Source organism: Diceros bicornis, chromosome 13 (genome assembly GCF_020826845.1).
Source record: "Diceros bicornis minor isolate mBicDic1 chromosome 13, mDicBic1.mat.cur, whole genome shotgun sequence".
Classification (NCBI taxonomy): Eukaryota; Metazoa; Chordata; class Mammalia; order Perissodactyla; family Rhinocerotidae; genus Diceros; species Diceros bicornis.
Window position 1 is genome coordinate 33965497 of NC_080752.1, and position 17863 is coordinate 33983359.

Genomic DNA, 17863 nt, shown 5'->3' on the forward strand with positions numbered 1-17863 from the left:
CGACTCTCACTGTAAACAGCTACAAATGCTGAAGAAAAATCACATGACATCTTTTAAATTTCACCAAAGAACTGGCAAGGCAGTAAGGAATATTGAGAGGTCAAAAAAAGTTAAGCAAAGGCTAGAATCCAGAGAGCAAGTGGAGTTTTGAGGGTGGGTATTGAGGGTATTTGCAGAACTGAGCAAGCCCGAGCTCCTCCTCCCCCCAGGGAGGGAGGTCTCACAGGAGGGACCTCCAGAATAAAGCTGGGGCCCCAAAGGGTTATACCTCAGCAGAAAGAAGACTGTACAGAAAACTGCCTATATCAAATCTTGGCACCCAGATTTGGAGGAGGGTAAAATCTCCCCTTGAGAATCTGTAACCACTAGATGGCCCCCAAATGGACAGCCCAAATTCACACATTATAAAAGATATACATATACTTCAAGTAGGTTAAAAAGCGATCCCAGAATGAAAGTATTAAATGCAAGAAGGAATGAGAACCAACTAAAGAAGTAACGTCTTATAAAATTAAAAAAAAACCTAAAATACACAGCTATAGAATAAAAGTTGCAGAGGGAGTGAAAGGAATTAAAGCATACTTAGGTCCTTAACTGTCTGAGAATAGGGTGTAAAGACACTGACTAAAGTTAGACTTTGGTAAGTTATACAAATTGAGAGATATACCACGTTCTTGGATCGGAAGACTCACTATCATAAAAATGTCAACTCTCTCCAAACTGATATGTAATCAATTCAAAGCAATTCTAACAAAAGACCCCGACAACGTTTACGGAATTTGAGAAGCACAATCTACAGTGAAGATGGAAGAGCAAAGGGCCAAGGCCTTACTAGATACCGAGAATTGTTATACAAAAACTTAGCCGTTGAGTCAGTGTGGCATTGGCACAGAGATGGAAAATAAATGGTAAAGAGCCCAGAAACAGACCCACACATCTATGGAGACTCGACATATGATAATGGTTACTGGTGACACTTACAGATCCACATGAAAGGAATGTATTTTTTCAATAAATAGTACTGGGACAATTTGGTACACTTTTTTTTTTTTTTTGAGGAAGATCAGCCCTGAGTTAACATCTGCCAATCCTCCTCTTTTTGCTGAGGAAGACTGGCCCTGGGCTAACATCCATGCCCATCTTCCTCCACTTTATATGGGACGCCGCCACAGCATGGCTTGCCAAGCGGTGCGTTGATGTGCGCCCAGGATCCGAACCGGCGAACCCCGGGCCGCCGCAGCGGAACACGTGCACTTAACCATTTGCGCCACCGGGCCTGCCCCCTTGGTACACTTTTAAAGAAAAGAAAAAAGGTGGGCCAGCCCCGTGGCTTAGCGGTTAAGTGCGCGCGCTCTGCTGCTGGCAGCCCGGGGTTCGGATCCCGGGTGTGCACCGACGCACCACTTTTCCGGCCATGCTGAGGCCGCGTCCCACATACAGCAACTAGAAGGATGTGCAACTATGACATACAACTATCTACTGGGGCTTTGGCGAAAATAAATAAATAAATAAATAAATAAAATTATTTAAAAATAAATAAAATAAACCTCCTTATTTAAAAAAAAAAGAAAAAAGAAGTCAGCTCCTTATCTCACACCACACACAAAAATAATTTTAAATGGACTAAAGACCTTAATGTAAAAGGCAAAATCATAAAATATTTAGAAGACAATATATAGGGAAGTACATCGGAAACCTGAAGTAGGGAGGAAATTCTTAAAAAGGAACAAAAAGTGCTGACCATAAAAGAAAAAAATTGATAAATGATAATAAAATTAAGAATTTTTGTTCATTAAAAAAAAAACCTACAGTGAAAAGACAAGCCGCAAACTGGAAGTGGATAGTTACAACACATATAACTGACAAAGGATTAGTAACAAAAAAAAACAAACAAGAAGTCTCTATATAATAAAAAGACAAACAAACCAATAGAAAAATGAGCAAAAGATTTAAGTGGCAGTTTCAGAGAGGCTGAAACCTGAATCATCAATAAGTATATAAAAAAATGCTCAACCCACTAATGATCAGGAAAATGCAAATCAAAACCACATGAGATATCACCGAACTCCCATCAGATTCGTAAAAATTTTAAAGTCTGATAAGACTATTGTTAGCAGGATGTGAAGCAAACACAATTGTCGGTTGAAGTACAAATTGGGGAAACCACTTTGGAAACAATTTGCTGTTATTCGGTCAAACTAAAGACGCACACACCCTGTGTGAGTCCCATCCTGGGGATGTATTCTGGAGAGGCTGTACCCAGGAATGCTCACAGCAGCACTGTCTGTCTCAGCAAAATATTGGAAACAACCCAAACGTCCAGCAGCAAGAGAAGAGATAAATAAATTCTCATAAAATGGAACATTATGCATCAGTGAAAATGAAATACAACTATAAGCAACATGTTTTAATCTCAAGAACATATGTTAAGCAAAAAATTTAAGTCATTGAAAAAAACGACATGATTATATTAAGTTCAAAAACATGTGAAATTAAACAACCTATTGTTTAGCAGTACAAACACACGTGGTAAAACTATAAAGAAAGGCAACAGAATGATAAAAGCAAAATTCAGCGACTATCTGGTGTGGGGATGGGACAGGGAGGGGCACTCCAAAGGTAAAGGTAACATCTTTTTTGTAAATTGAGTGTTGGGTACCTGGGTGTTCCTTGTACCCATATTCTTTATACTGTACATATTTTTTGTATCTACTCAATATTTAACAAAAACAACTTACAAAATTAAACAATGTTCTTTCTGATTTTAAACAACGTTTCGAAGCATTAACTTGGGCAGCTGACTTGAGTCACAGTAAACCAGGAAAGTCCCTGACAGGGGCCCACACAGCCCCAAGACTCCTGAAATGAGAAGCACTTCACCAACCTGGCTTCTGAGCTAGGGAGAGACAGTGTCCCCCTGGGCGGTAGAGCCTTCCATTCAGAACAGGAAAGTGACTGCTTAGATTAACAGTTCCAGGAGAGGAAGGGGTGCGGGTGGGGTGGGGAGAACAGGTTCTACTGCCAGACCTTTTAAGAACAGAAGCTGAATATGTTTTTGATGTTACAGTGAAGACACCAAGCCCACTTTCTGGCCTGGTCCCTCCTCTCAGATGGAAGTGCCACCCTTGAGCTTCTGTCTGCTGCTATTTAGACAGGCGGGAACAACTCCCAGTTCTAACCATGCCCTTTGCTTCCTTCCTTTGAAGCTCAAGGCTTCTCTCTTCCAATTCGCAACAAGCAGGTTTGAACCTAAGAGCCCATGCCCTGGTTTTCTCTGTGCAACTGTGATTACATTACTGAGGTCAGCCTTAACTGGCCCTCGGACTGCCAAACTATTGATACCCTTGAGGACCTCAGAGAGTGCCAGGCACCTATGCTGACACTCAACACACACATCTATAGCAAATGCTGAAATCACTCAGTGCTAAAATGCTTACTCTTTGTGACCTCTATTATTTCAATCATTTAAAACTTGCAGCCAAGAAAAAAATTAGATTATGGTCTCTAGGACAATATGCTTTGTGCACAAAATGTATTTGGAGTTTTTCGTTTTCTCTAAGGTTGGGGTCCCTCCCTTTTGTGGTGTCCATTACCCTGCCAGACACCACATCTGAGTACCTCCATGCCACCCACACAGGCACCATCCTTCGGGGAATTCCAGGCCGGTAGAGACTGGGCCACCTGCTCTTTTTCACAGCAAACTGTTCAAACTCTGAAGCTCCACCCACAGAGGCCGCCCTCTCAGCATTCTAACCGGCAGGGTTCAGTGTATGTGCTGCAAATCAAGCCACTTGACTCTTAAAACATGGTCTTCCCACATATACCTCCAGACATATGTATGTACAGAACAGCTCTGGAAGGACACACAGGTACTATTAACAGCTATCTGGGAGAGGAACTAGGTCAGCCGCGGGAGGGTGACTTACTTTCCACAGTACATTCTTTAGAACCCTCTGATTTTTGTACCTCGTGCATGTACTCCTATACTAAAGATATTTTTCTTCCTCAACTCTGCACACTTTCTTGCTTGTCCCTCTCAAGGGTCATCTTCTCCTAACTAACACATAACAATGCTAGTTACCAATTATGGTCAGGGATGCGACTAAGCATTTTACACGCATTACCTTATTAGTAATTCCACCCAGTAAAGTTACATGTGAGGGCATCATTATCCCCACTGCACACCTGAGGAAACTGAGGCTTAGAGAGGTCAAGTACTTTGCCCAAAGGCACAGAGCTGGTAAGTCTAAGAATCAGAATGAGTTCAGTATGTCTGACTTAGAAGTTCACGCTTCTAGCCAGTACCCTATACCGCAGGAGTTCTTAGCTGCGGGCGATTTTGCCCCAGGAGACACTTGGCAATGTCTGGAGACATTTCTAGTTGTCACAGCTGGAAGTAGGTGGGTACTACTGGCATCTGTGGGTAGAGGCCAGGGATGCTACCAAATATCCCAAAGTGCACAGGACAGTGCCCCATAACAAAGACTTACCCAGCCCCAAATGTCAATAATGTCAAGGTTGAGAAACCCTGCTCTACTGGAAAAAGACAGAAAGACAAACTATCTTCTCATAGTTTAGGTCATAGTTCACCATGTCTATATCCCACATTACAGCCAGATACCAAATAAACCATCAGGTTCTCTCTCTTCAATCAACAGCATACCAACCCCACGTCACACTGGAGTTCTCTCTGGCCCCAACTGCCAGTTCCTCTTCAGCCAATCGAGGCTGATCATCCATCCATCCAACAACATTTACTGAGCACAGCTATTTGCCAGGAAATGAGCTACATACTGGGAATACCAGGAGAAACAAGATCCCATCCCTGCAGGCAAGATGCTGTGGTCTAATGGGGAGACAGGCAAGAAAACCTTTGACTATAACACGAGGTGAGAGTGTACTCAGAGATCAGTGTAGACTGCCAGGAAATCACAGAGGAGGCGCTCCAAACTCAGCTGGGGTGGAGGGCTGGGTAGGGCTCAGAGAAGGCTTCCTAGAAGCATTTAGCTTAAATGAATTAACAAACAGAGGGAATCCTTCCCTTCCCAAACAATCCCTCACCAGACCTTTCACAGTATGGTCTCTGAGAATCCAGATTGACAACTTTAATTAGAAAGCTTGGTGGAACTCCTGAGAAAAACAGGGAGGGCACAGAGGACTCCTTGATCCTCTGTGTACAACCTGGATAATTCCTGCCTCAAGCGAGGATGGCAACCTGGCTTCCCCATAGGTTTAGGCCTTCTTCCACTGCAGTCTAACTGGCCTCTCTGGCTTCCCACCATCCTGCACCATTTACACAGTAGACCCTGTGAATTACATGCTTGATCTCACATAATTCTCAAAACAATCCCGTGAGGTAGATATTGTTATCCCTATTTTACAGATGAGAAAACCGAGGCACAGCAATTAAGTAACCGGCTCTCAGGACACAGAGCCACTAAACAGGGAAGCAGGGATTCACAATCCAACTCCAGAGCCCTCGCTGCCTCTATCTGAGGGGACCTTTACAGTCTCAATCCAAAACATGGCGATCACTCTAAATCTTCCCCTCAATAGAGCCTTCCAACATCAGTCATCCTTCTATGCACTAGACACAGACCTGTGTCTACTTGTAAACAGACTTCTGTGGTGTTTCTTGCATTGTACTGTGATCATCCACACAGCTAGGAGCTCCTTGCTCCCGGGATCCAGTCTCACTCATCTCCACGTCCCTAGCACCTAGCACAGCACCTGACACACTGGGCACAGAAAATGCTGAATGCAAAAACAAGCCTGGACTCCGCGGGCCCAAGCAACACAAGCCCTCCCAAAGCCAGAGCAGCACACCCAGCCCTCTTTCACCACAGTGACTTCCCCTCAGGCTGGGCCCACACCCCAAAGTCAGCAATCCAGTCACACCGGGGACATGGTAGGTTCTCTCAGCCAGCTTTCCCTCCAGCACTGGAACAGTCATGATTTGTTCTTTGGTTGTACACCAGATGCTTATGTTCGGGGACATACACAAAAATATTTATCTTTAAACATCAGAACCTTAAAACGAATGAGCATGTGCTCTCCACCCTATCTTTCCCTTTCTGCCAGATAGAATGCATACACGATGGCAGGAGCTGGAGCAGCCAGCTTAGACCATGAGATGGAAGCCTGGGTTTGAGCAAGGAGAGCCACACGATCAGTGGAACAGGAGTGACTTCATGGAACAGTGAGCTGCCCTCCCAGCTCTGGACTGCCTACTTCCAGTCTGCTAAGGGGCAAGAAATAAACTTCTATTTTGTTTCAGCCAGTGTATTTTAGGATCGCTTTGTTGGAATATTTTAGATTGTACTTAATTAAAACAAGGTGTGAGCATTGCCCAGCGATTAACCTAGTCTGGTCTTGGTTGGTAAAACAAAAATAATAACACCAACAACTTCCCAACCAAACTAACTAGGGTTTTGTCACTACCGTATAATTTTAAAGAAAAAGCTATCTTGAAAGGGTGATCTGAATCACACTGAGCCTAGAGAAGGACAAACTGACCTCCTGGTTTGTTTCATCCCTGAGTATTACAGACATACCTCAGATTTCCAAGTAGCCCAGGCAGGCTACTCTTTTCTGGCAGTTTGTCTGTGTAAACTCCAGCTTGGCTCTCCTCCTCCAGCCCATTACCTGAATCAAAGACACCCGAGTAGAAAATCTGATGAGAACCCAAAGGGTACCTGCTCCCTAAGAGCTGCCCTTTCATTCATCCATCAAACACAGGCAAATGAGCACAGAGTACAGAGCACAGAGAGCCTAGCACAGAGTAAGTGCTCAATAAATGTTAAATTGGCTCCTTATTGGCCTGCTGCATGCCAGACACTGCTGGACACTTGGGGCACAAAGACGAATAAACTCAGTCCCAGTCCCTACACTCAGGAACTCCCGCTTACTCAAAGACAACACAATGTTGATAAGCAAAAGCAACGAGGCTGTGCCCACGTAGTACTGCAGCATCAGCACTCCTCTGGGACGTCCCGGACACTGCTTCTCATTTCACACCCGCACTCTAGGTGAGCACAGCCCCTCCCGTAACTTTAGTGACTTTTGATGGATGACAACTGCTAGATCACCCCTGGACAGCTCCACCTGAATGTTTTCCAAGCGCCCACTTTCAACACGTTCAAAACTAAATTTATCTTCCCTCCTCAAACCTGATCCCCATCCTGTTCCCTATCACACTGAGCAGCATCACCACCCACCAGTCAAAAACTTGGGGTCGATCTTGACTCCTCCCTGCCCCTAACTCCCTCATCTAAGTAATTACCAGCTTTGGTCAATTCTACCTCCAAAACATCTCTCCTCACTCTCTGCCTCTAACCTAACTCAAGGCCACCCTCATTTCTCACCTGGATTATTCTAGCAGCCTCTTAATTGGTCTCCAGGCCCACTCCCTTTAATACATTCTTCATGTAGCCAGAGTGATCATTCTAATCCACAAATCTGATATGTGAATGGCTTCCCATTAACCTCAAACTGAAAGTCCTTAACTAGGTTTACAAGGGCCCCTAGGACTACACCATGGCCAGCTTCTTTAGTCTTACCTCTCATCTCTGTCTCGAGGCAGAGAACTTAATTCCATCATTACCCTGGCCTCTGAGCTTTCTCGCCAACTCCATCTCCAACTGAGAACACTCTTCCCTTTTTTTTCTGCTTCCAGTTCCCTAAGCATCCTTTAGGTCTCAACTTCCTGGGGGGCAGAAGCATCCTTGGGTTCGCCTAGAAGAGTGAGGTGCCTCTACTCTGTGTTTCCAGAGCAAGGAAGGTTGTTCTTCCATCCTAGCAGTAACAGAATTCCCTATTTATGTCTCCCACACGAGTCTCTGAGCTCTGGGTGATGATGACATGAATACACAATAACTGCAACAAACACACACAGTATTCACTTTGTGCCAGGAAGAGTCCTCGGCACTGTCCACCTTTACCTCATTTAATCTTTATAACAATCTTAGGAAGGAGATTTTATTATCATCTCTGCTTTAAGGATGAGGAAACCGAGGCAGAAAGCGAGGACTTAATGTGCCTAAGGACACACTTGGCAAGCAGAGTCGGGATTCAAACTCGGGCTGCCTGACTCCACAGTTCACACTTTTAGCCACTCCACCAGGATCAAGTCTGCCTGGATCACTTGCTCTATCCTCAGAGCCCATCAGGTGCTGAACCACTGTCTGTGGAACGAATGAATGAATGAAATAATCTTATGCGGGGGCCGTGTCGGCCTCCTACTCTGCTGGCACCTCCTAGGCCCTGTAGGCCTGTGCCCCCCGGCCCCGGCCGGCTGCTGGGAGCTGCCCCGGCACCCCGCCACCTTGCGGCAGCAGAACGCCCACCCGCCGCGGTGCGCGGGGTCAAGGGGCGGTGACAGCCGGGCGGCGGGGACGGAGATGCTACCAGCTGGGGTGTCACCCAGCCCGGAGGCGACTCGTGCTCCCTCGCTGGGACGGCGATCCGCCCGCCCCCTCCCCGCCTGCTGGCCCGGCGGCACCCCCCGCCCAGCTGCCCCGCACCCTCCTGCCTCGCGGGGTCGCCTCGGTCCAGGTTCCCTTCCCAGTCCACTTCCCTCCCCTCCCCCACACAACCGTCCCCGGCGTCCCGCTGCGCCCCATCCTCTGCTGCCTCCGCCCGGCTCCCGGGACTCCCCCGGCCCGAGGCGCTTGCTGACCCTCACCTGCCATGTCCCGGACCCCACCGCCGAGGGAGGTACATCACGGCCGCGAGAAGGCCGGGGACGGCACTTCAGAGCAGACAAAGGGCGCCGCCATGTTAGAGTCGGGCGGAACCGACCTCGCTGGCTTCCCAGCTGCAACTTCCGGCGCATGCGCAGCGCCCGCGCCTGCGGAGGATCGCGGACAGGCGCATGCGCCTAGCTATCCAGAAGTTCTGTATTACAGTACTTGTGCGATTAGAATTGTCGTCATTGTAACGGTTCCTTGGCGTTCCCTTCCAAATATAACAGTAACAGCTTCTGCGTGTTCAGCGCTTACTGTGTGCCAGGCACAGTGTTAAGCGGTTTACGTACATGTTCTCATTAAATCCTCTCACCAACCGTAAGATAGTATTATTCTCCCCCACCCCCGTCCCCCTTTTTTTTTTGGAGAAGGATAAACGGAGTGTCAGAAAAGGTAAATGTATTGCCCATTGTCACGCGTCTTACAAGTGGTGGAGCAGAGATGCGAACCTAGTTGTGGCTCCAAAGCTGCAGATCCCCGATTATGTTTTTCTACCTTCGGAGCCAACCATTACCTCCTTCCTATTTAGGGCAGATCCAGGCTTAGCCTGGGCGTGAATGAGGGTGCCTGGAAACAAAAGTGTGCAGACTTAGTCCCTCTGCGGCCTCTTTCCAACTTTTCAGCACCTCTAGGCCATTGACGTTTGTACTTCCTCACAGTTCACGGGCTTTCTCTTTCTTCATTTCCGATCCTATTTATTTTCCACGATCCGTAATTTTAACAACACTCTTGCCACTACCCTATACTCGTTTCTTTGCTCCGTGTCTTTTTGTAACATGGATTTGGTAAGAGTTCCAACCCTGAGTGAATCCAACTTCACTATTCTTTTCGCCTGCACTCAAATAGCCAAGCACAGTTGGAGAAAGTACCCAACAGGAAAGACTGTTCCCTACAAATTCGTAACTGCGAGCCTTAAATCCGATTTCAACAAATGTCAGTCTGGCCAACTCCCTGCTCCTCTCTTCACAATGACCAGAGAAACTAAAACGCTCAGCAGCAGTTAACTTCACCCTTTCTTTTACAGGAAAATAATAGCAAATCTGATAGGAACTCTCTAGTCTTTCCAATACTAAGCATGCAAATCTACATCTGCGTCCATCTCTGTTGGATATAGTCAGTCAGGACTCAGTATCCATTTCTTTCAGAATCTAAAAAGTTAAAATTTTATTTCCTGGATTCAGTTGCATTTAGAATCCCAGATACAGATGAGTTCTGCCAGTTGGTAAGATTTGGAAGGTGGAAGTGAGGCCGTAGCCATTGGCCTGCTGATGTTAGTTGATTTCTGCTGGCAAGCAAGGTCATGCAGATGTGGGGGTTTGCAGCAGTGCATGGTGGTCGGTCTTCAGCTTCATGAGTGTTCAGAAACATCTGTGAGATGGTGACAGCCAAACTCAGCATTCTAGTACTTGAGAACCAGCTCCTAGTCCCAAATTTAGATCCATAGATCCTTGCTGTGGGGATATGTTCTTGAATGCAATAATCCCAGTGATGGCCTCTTGATTCTGCATCTTCCTGATTGTGGCAGAATAGCTCCTGATTGGTGAGTTTAGTGGTGTTCTGAGAGCCATCACTAGAGGCCCAGTCTAGAGACCATTCTTTCAGTCCCTCCAATAATTTTACAAACACTTAATTCTTTATTAAATCCCTTTCTGCTTAAAATAAGCCTAGAAACAACATGAGGGATCCTTGTGGTGATGGAAATGTTCTGTGTCTTGACTGTATCAGTGTAAATATCCTGGTTGTGATATCGTACTATAGTTTTGCAAGATGTTACCATTGGGGGAAACTGGGTTAAGGATAGGAGAAATTGCTCTGTATTGTTTCTAAAAAAAAAAAGTTTTTTTTAATAATTTTATTTATTTATTTATTCCCCCAAAGCCCCAATAGATAGTTGTATGGCATAGCTGCACATCTTTCCAGCTCCTGCGTGTGGGACGCAGCTTCAGCATGGCCAGAGAAGCGGTGCGTCGGTGCGTGCCCGGGATCCGAACCCCGGCCGCCAGCAGCGGAGTGTGCGCACCCAACCGGTAAGCCACAGGGCCAGCCCTCTGTATTGTTTCTTACACTTGCATAAGTTTAATTAAGGAAAAAGCCCAGCAAGGTTTCTATTGCAGGAAACTGACCCTCAACAGTGGAAATTAAGGCATTGCATTTGAAGGCAATGCAGATCTAGTCTATTTCATGCAGGGGAAAAAATAGTTACATAAGTTATCATTTATCACAATAAGTATTGTTGCCTGGGGGAAAGTATCTAAGGAAGACAAGCCTTTGGGAGATGGAGCAGTTGCTGCAATTGACCATTATAGTGGGAATTAGGACTATAACGATTGTGGAGTGGGCTGGCTATTTGTAATTACATTGAAGACTTCCAAAGAAGAAATATTTAGGGTTTAAATTCTCAGCTCAAGACATGTCAGAGAACCAGGGGCTGCCCTGACTACTCTAAAAAATGTATCTTATCTCTTGTAGCCACAGGGCTTATTTAGCCAAAAATTGGACAGAGCTGATCCTGTGAGTTGCTGAAATGTAACATAATTGCAATGAGTTGTATTTACAGCCTGGCCAGGTGCACTGAATGGGAATTAGTAGCACTTAGAAATTGAAATGGGGATGTTTGAGTGGATGCAGATGACTGAACTCCCTGACTCCCCAAATCCAAAATTCAGTGAAACTCCCTTGCCAATAGAAGCAGCCTCTCCTCCCATTGAATGAGGCTGATCCTCCTTTCCCTGGAGAGCACAAAATGACCTCATCTTAGGAAGTTATATTGCAAGGAGATGCTGATTCCTCTCAGAGGCCACTCCACCACCCTTCATTTGTCTCCAGATCTATGAGAGTCCAATTCCAAAATGTCCCAGGAAACAAGCACACAGTCTGACCATGGAAGTGACTTATACACACAAGAGAGAAAGAAAGAAAGAAAAGGTAGGAAGGAAAGAAGGAAGGGAGGAATGAAGGAAGGAAGGAAACGTAAGCCTTAGCTAATAAATTAGCTGAAATCTAGGAAATATAGGTGTAACTGGATTCTAAAAGTGCTAAGTCAGGGGCCGGCCTGGTGGTGTAGTGGTTAAGTTTGCATGCTCTGCTTGGCCAGCCCGGGGTTTGCCATTTCGGATCCTGGGCGCGGACCTATGCGCTGCTCATCAGGCCATGCTGAGGCCGCGTCCCACATGGAGAAACTAGGAGGATGTACAACTATGACATACAACTATCTACTGGGGCTTTGGGGAGAAAAAAGGAAAAACAGGAGGAAGATTGGCAACACATGTTAGCTCAGGGCCAATCTTCCTCAAAAAAAAAAAGTGTTGAGTCAGGGAGGAAGGAACATAACATTAGATTTGGCTGAATTTATCCATATAAGTGCACATTACAGAGATTTTGGGGTTTTAATGTTCTAGCTCAAACAGCTGAGAATGGTTCTAACAGCACAGTTGGTTGATTGAAATCTGGACCCAACAGTGGTCTTCATTAAATGAAGTGGAGAAGCCAGAAACTCCTTAGAATAATATATAGGAAGGAATCCAAACATTTGTGCCAGTTGGTGGGGACAGGGCAGGAGCTAGGTATACACGCGTTGATCACATGAGTGAAGGATTATGACTTGCCTGGTTTCTCAATGGGGCTATTGCTCAAGTGTATTACTAACCAGCTCCCGCAGCCCCAAGCTTCTCCTCTCCAGTGTCCCCGCCCCTTAGCTGTCAGAGTGACACATCACTATCTCTGGTCTGGAGCCTCCAGCCTAGACCTCCTCCACCCCCTACCCTAATGCCCTCCCAAAGCCCAGTTATTATTCACCTGTGGGCTAGCCTGCATTTTCCCAATAAGGAGAATTGTTATGTGGTTGGCCAACTTGTAGATATAAACTTAAAGAGCAGTAGATAAACTGACAAATGTCTATTTATGCAACTTAGTTTATCATTTTGATTACACACATCTTGAAAATCATGAATTATGTAACATAGTATATTAATTTATAAATGCTGCCTTTTTTTCTCTACTCACTTGTCATGAAATGGTTTTCTTAACTCTTCACAGGCATCCTTGACATGCACTTTTTAATTCCTCTCCATTTTGAAAATGTTGTAAAGTACACAAAAGTAGATAAAATAATTAAATATTTTCTATATGCCCATCATCCAGATTCAATAGTTAAGTTTTACTACATGTACTTAATATATCCTTCCTTTCTTTTTTCTTTCTTTCTTTAATTGCTGAAGTATTTTAAAGCAAATCTCAGCTATCATGTCATTTTATCTTTATATATTTCAGTGTGCAACTCTTAGAAAATGATCTTAGGGGCCGGCCCCGTGGCTTAGCGGTTAAGTGCGCGCATTCCGCTGCTGGCGGCCCGGGTTTGGATCCCGGGCGCGCATGGACCCACCGCTTATCTGTCCATGCTGAGGCCGCGTCCCACATACAGCAACTAGAAGGATGTGCAGCTATGACATACAACTACCTACTGGGGCTTTGGGGGGTAAAAAAAGAAAAAAAGGAGGAGGATTGGCAATAGATGTTAGCTCAGGGCTGATCTTCCTCACAAAAAAAATAAAAATAAAAAAATAATAATAAAAAAGAAAAGAAAATGATCTTACATTTCCACAATGCCCTGATCATGCCTAACAAAATTAAGAATATTCTTTGGAATCATTTAATATCCAACCACAATCAAATTTCTCTAATTGTCTCAAAATGTCTTGTTATGACTGCTTTGTTCAAATCAGGATTCATACAAGGTCCTCCCATCGCAGTCACAGTGGGTAGGTTTTTTGTTTGTTGTTTATTTGTTTTGCCTTTTGAGTCACTTTTACTCCAAAGCAATCCTTTCTCCTTGTTTTTTTGCCTGTTCCATTGCATCGCCGTGTTGCAGAAATGGGTTCAGTCATCCCGTAGAATGTCCCACATTCTGGATTTCTCTGTTTGCTTCCTTGTGCTGTCATTTGCCCAGCTCCTCTGTCCCCTTATTTCCTATAAATTAGCTGTAGAGGCCTGAACAGGTTCAAGTTCAACTTTTTTTGATAAGAACACATCATAGATGCTGTTGAGTGCTTCTATAGAGTCACATCAGGGCCCCCTTTAGTGATGCTAAGATCCATGGTGGGTTTGGATGACAGCAGCCTGATTCCTTCTTTGGAAAGTTCCCCATCAAACTTCCACATAATAGTTTCTTCCTTCGAAGATCCTTGTCTCAGTCAATGATTTCATTAGAGGTTATAAAATGATGCATTTCTGATTCTATCATTCTTTCCACATTTATTAGCTGGAATTTTTCTGTAAACAAGGACTTTCCATCATCAACTAGGGCCATATAGTTACCTGGAAATATAGTTCATTCAGGAAAAGCAGGATAGAGCTCATTTCCTTTTTTTTTAAATAACAGCTTTATTGAGATATAATTCACATACCACACAATTCACCCTTTTAAAGTGTACAATTCACTGGTTTTTAGTATATTCACAGAGTTGTGCAACCATCACTGCTACCTAATTTCAGAACATTTTCATCACCCCAAAAAGAAACCCCATACCCATTGATAGTGACTCCCCATTCCTCCCTCCTCCCAGCCCCTGGCAACCACTAGTCTACTTTCAATCTTTATGGCTTTGCCTATTCTGGACATTTTATATAAATGGAATCATAAAACATGTGGTCTCTAACGACTGGCTTCTTTCACTTAGTGTTCAAGTTTCATCCATGCTGTAGCAGGTATCAGTACTTTAATCTTTTACATGGTCAAATAATATTCCATTGTATGGATATACCACAATTGGTTTATCCATTCATCAGCTGATGGACCTTGGAGTTGTTTTCACTTTTGCTCTTATGAATAATGCTGCTAAGAACACTTGTGTCCAAGTTTTTGTGTGGACATATGTTTTCACTCTTGGGTATATACCCAAGACTGAAATTGCTGGGTCTTAGGGTAACCCTATCTTTAACATTTTGAGGACCTGCCAAAGTCTTCCAAAGCAACTGCACCATTCAACAATCCTAACAGTAATCTGTGAGGGTTCCAATTTCTCCACATCCTCACTAACGCTTATTATTGTCTGTCTTTTGGATGTTTATTTCCTTTTAATTTTCCATTTTCAGAGTAAGGAGAAGGTGTCCTGGTTATTTCCACTGGTATCCAATGAGAGTCGTCCCCACTCACTTTTTTAAAATACATTTTTTATTTCAGAATAATTTTAGATTTGTTGAAAAATTACAAAGATAGCACAGAGAGTTCCTGTACCCTCCACACCCAGTTTCCCCCATTGTTAACATCTTATGTAAGTATGGAACATTTGTCAAAACTAAGAAAGCAACTTTGGTACATGACTGTTTGCTAAACTCCAGACTTTATTTGGATTTCACCAGCTTGTCCGCTAATGTCCTTTTTCTGTTCCCGGATCCAGTCCAGGATCCCACATGGCATGTAGTTGTCAAGTCTCCGTAGTCTCCTCTGGTCTGTGACAGTTTCTCAGACTTCCCTTGCTTTTTATGATCTTGACAGTTTGAGGAATACTGGACAGGTATTTTCCAGAATGTCTCTCAGTTTGGATTTTTCCAGTGTTTTCCTCATGATTAGATCAGGGTTATGGGTGTGGGGCAGGACACCACAGATGGGAAATGCCCTTCTCGTCACCTGCCAGCGGGAGCACATGCTCTCCACATGTGCCCCATGACTTTTTTTTTTTTAATTGTGATAAAATGTGCATTGCCCAGTTACTTTTTAAGTCCTCTAACACAAGCAACACTATCCAGCCAGAATTTAATTTTGTTTTATTTTCTTTGATATTCGCATAGTGAATCAGTTTTCTATTGTTGCTGTAACAAATTACCACAATCTAGTGGCTTAAAGAAATACAGATTTATTATCAGTTGGTCAGAATTCTAACATGGGTCTCACTGGGCTAAAATCAAGATGTTGGCAGGGGCTGGCCTGGTGGCGCAGCAGTTAAGTGCGCACGCTCCGCTTTGGTGGCCCAGGGTTCGCAGGTTCGGATCCCTGGCACACACCGACGCACTGCTTGGCAAGCCATGCTGTGGCGGCGTCCCATATAAAGTAGAGGAAGATGGGCACGGATGTTAGCCCAGGGCCAGTCTTCCTCAGCAAAAAAGAGGAGGATTGGCATCAGATGTTAGCTCAGGGCTGATCTTCCTCACACACACACAAAATTAAATAAATAAATAATTAAAAAAATAATACAAAAAAGAAAAGGGGCTGGCCCAGTGGCGTAGTGGTTAAGTTTGTGCACTCCACTTCAGTGGCCAGGTGTTTTTGGGTTCAGATCCTGGGTGCGGACGTATGCACCACTTATCAAGCTATCCTGTGGCGGAGTCCTCAGCAAAAAATGAGGAGGATTGGCAACAGATGTTAGCTCAGGGCTAATCTTCCTCACCAAAACAAACAAACAAACAAAAGATATTGGCATGAAGCTTCCCTTATGGAGGTTCTAACAAAAAATCCCTTTCTTTGCCTTTTCCAATTTACGGCCATTTGAATTCCGTCTTCAAAGCCAGCAATGGCAGGTTGAGTCTTTCTCACTTCATGTGTCTCTGGCCTTTTTCCATCGTCACATCTCTTCTAACTCAGCCAGGAAATGTTCTCTAATTTTAAGGACTAGTGTGATTAAACTGTGCTCACTCAGATAATCCAGGATAATCTCCCCATCTCAAAGTCCATATCTGTGATATTGTGATTTATAATAAATATATATTTGGTCTTCGTCCTGGCTCCTGGCACAGAGCTCTTAACACCCTTGGAATTTCCCAAGTGGTGAGATAGATAAAGGTGTCTTTTGTTATGTTAATGAAGTGATTTGGGGAAAGCCCCTAGGTCACCTAGGGATGGGGGCTGGTTGCCAGGGGAACCAACCCAGAGATTAGAGAGTTGGCACTTTAGCCCCTCCCACTGACCTCTGGGGAGGGGAAAGGGGCTGGAGATTGAGTTCAATCACCAATGGCCAATAACTTAATCAATCATGCCTATGTGATGAAGCGTCCATAAAACCCCAAAAGAATGGGGTTTGGAGAGCTTCCGGGTTTGTGAACATGTGGAGATTTGAGGAGAGTGGCTCACTCAGAGAGCACAGAAGCTCTGCTCCATGGCCCACATACCTTGTCCTATGCCTCTAGCTGTTCCTGAGTTGTATCCTTTTATAACAAACTGGTAATCTAGTAAGTAAAATGTTTCTCTGAGTTCTGTGAGCCGCTCTAGCAAGGAGGGGGTTGTGGTAACCTCTGATCTATATGTGAGAATCACAGGTAACAACCTGGACTTGCGATTGGTGATTGGCATCTGAGGGAGAGGCGGAGGACAGTCTTGGACAGCCCTTAACTTGTGGAATCTGATGCTATCTCCAGGTAGATAGTGTCAGAATTGAGTTAATTGCTTGGTGGTGTGGAAAAAAACCCCACACATCAGAATACTCTTAATCACATCAGCAAAATCCCTTTTGCTGTGTAAGGTAACATATTCACAGGTTCTGGAGATTAGGCCATGGACATCTTTGGAAGACCATTATTCTGCTACCATACATAGTTACTTCTTATTTATAGAAGTGATATTGTTTCCATTTAATGTAGCAATACCAATTTTCCTTTTAAAGTGTATTTCTTTTTCAGTAAAAACACTTGGTTGACTTAAAGGATGCTGTAGACTGAATGTGTGTTCCCCCAGAATTCATATTTTGAAACCTAATCCCCATTGTGATGGTGGGGCCCATGGAAGATGATTAGGTCATGAGGGTAGAGCCCTCATGATGGGACTATTGCCCTTATAAAAGAGACCCCACAGAGCTCCCCTGCCCCTTCCCCCACTGCTGACATAGCCAGATAATGACTGAGGTTTGGGAAACTGAGGCCTGAATGAGAAGTTTCCAAGGTCTGTCCCAAGTCAGAAAGCAGCTGGAGTTGGAAGAAATAGCGTCTGTTTGGTAGAAGGCTTGCCTCTCAGCTACCCGACAAGAATCTTGTTGACATAACCCTGTCGATCAAAGCAATCCCCTAACTGCCCCAAGCCAGCTCCTGTGGCTCCCAGCGGAATTCACTCAGCAGATCCCATCCCAATCCGGATCCGGCAAATATAAAAAGTCTGTCTTTGGGTGGGGAGCTACATCCTGGAAGGGCCTGCTGGG

The 17863-nt window shown here is 44.6% G+C and overlaps 1 protein-coding gene across 8 annotated transcripts in view; it reads right to left on the reverse strand.

Moving 5' to 3' along the window:
* The window catches only part of ZBTB17 (zinc finger and BTB domain containing 17), a 32589-nt gene extending 23806 nt beyond the window's left edge, over positions 1–8783 (reverse strand). For 4 of the 8 annotated variants that reach the window (XM_058552973.1, XM_058552968.1, XM_058552975.1 and 1 more), the window contains exon 1: positions 8684–8783. In XM_058552973.1, the coding sequence (XP_058408956.1) occupies positions 8684–8690 (7 nt within the window). In that variant the 5' untranslated portion in view covers positions 8691–8783. Of the gene's footprint in view, positions 1–6554; positions 6646–7364; positions 8184–8683 lie in introns of those variants that run through there. The other 4 variants (XM_058552971.1, XM_058552969.1, XM_058552972.1 and 1 more) reach the window with 4 other exon arrangements.
* Between the last annotated feature and the right edge of the window lie 9080 nt (positions 8784–17863).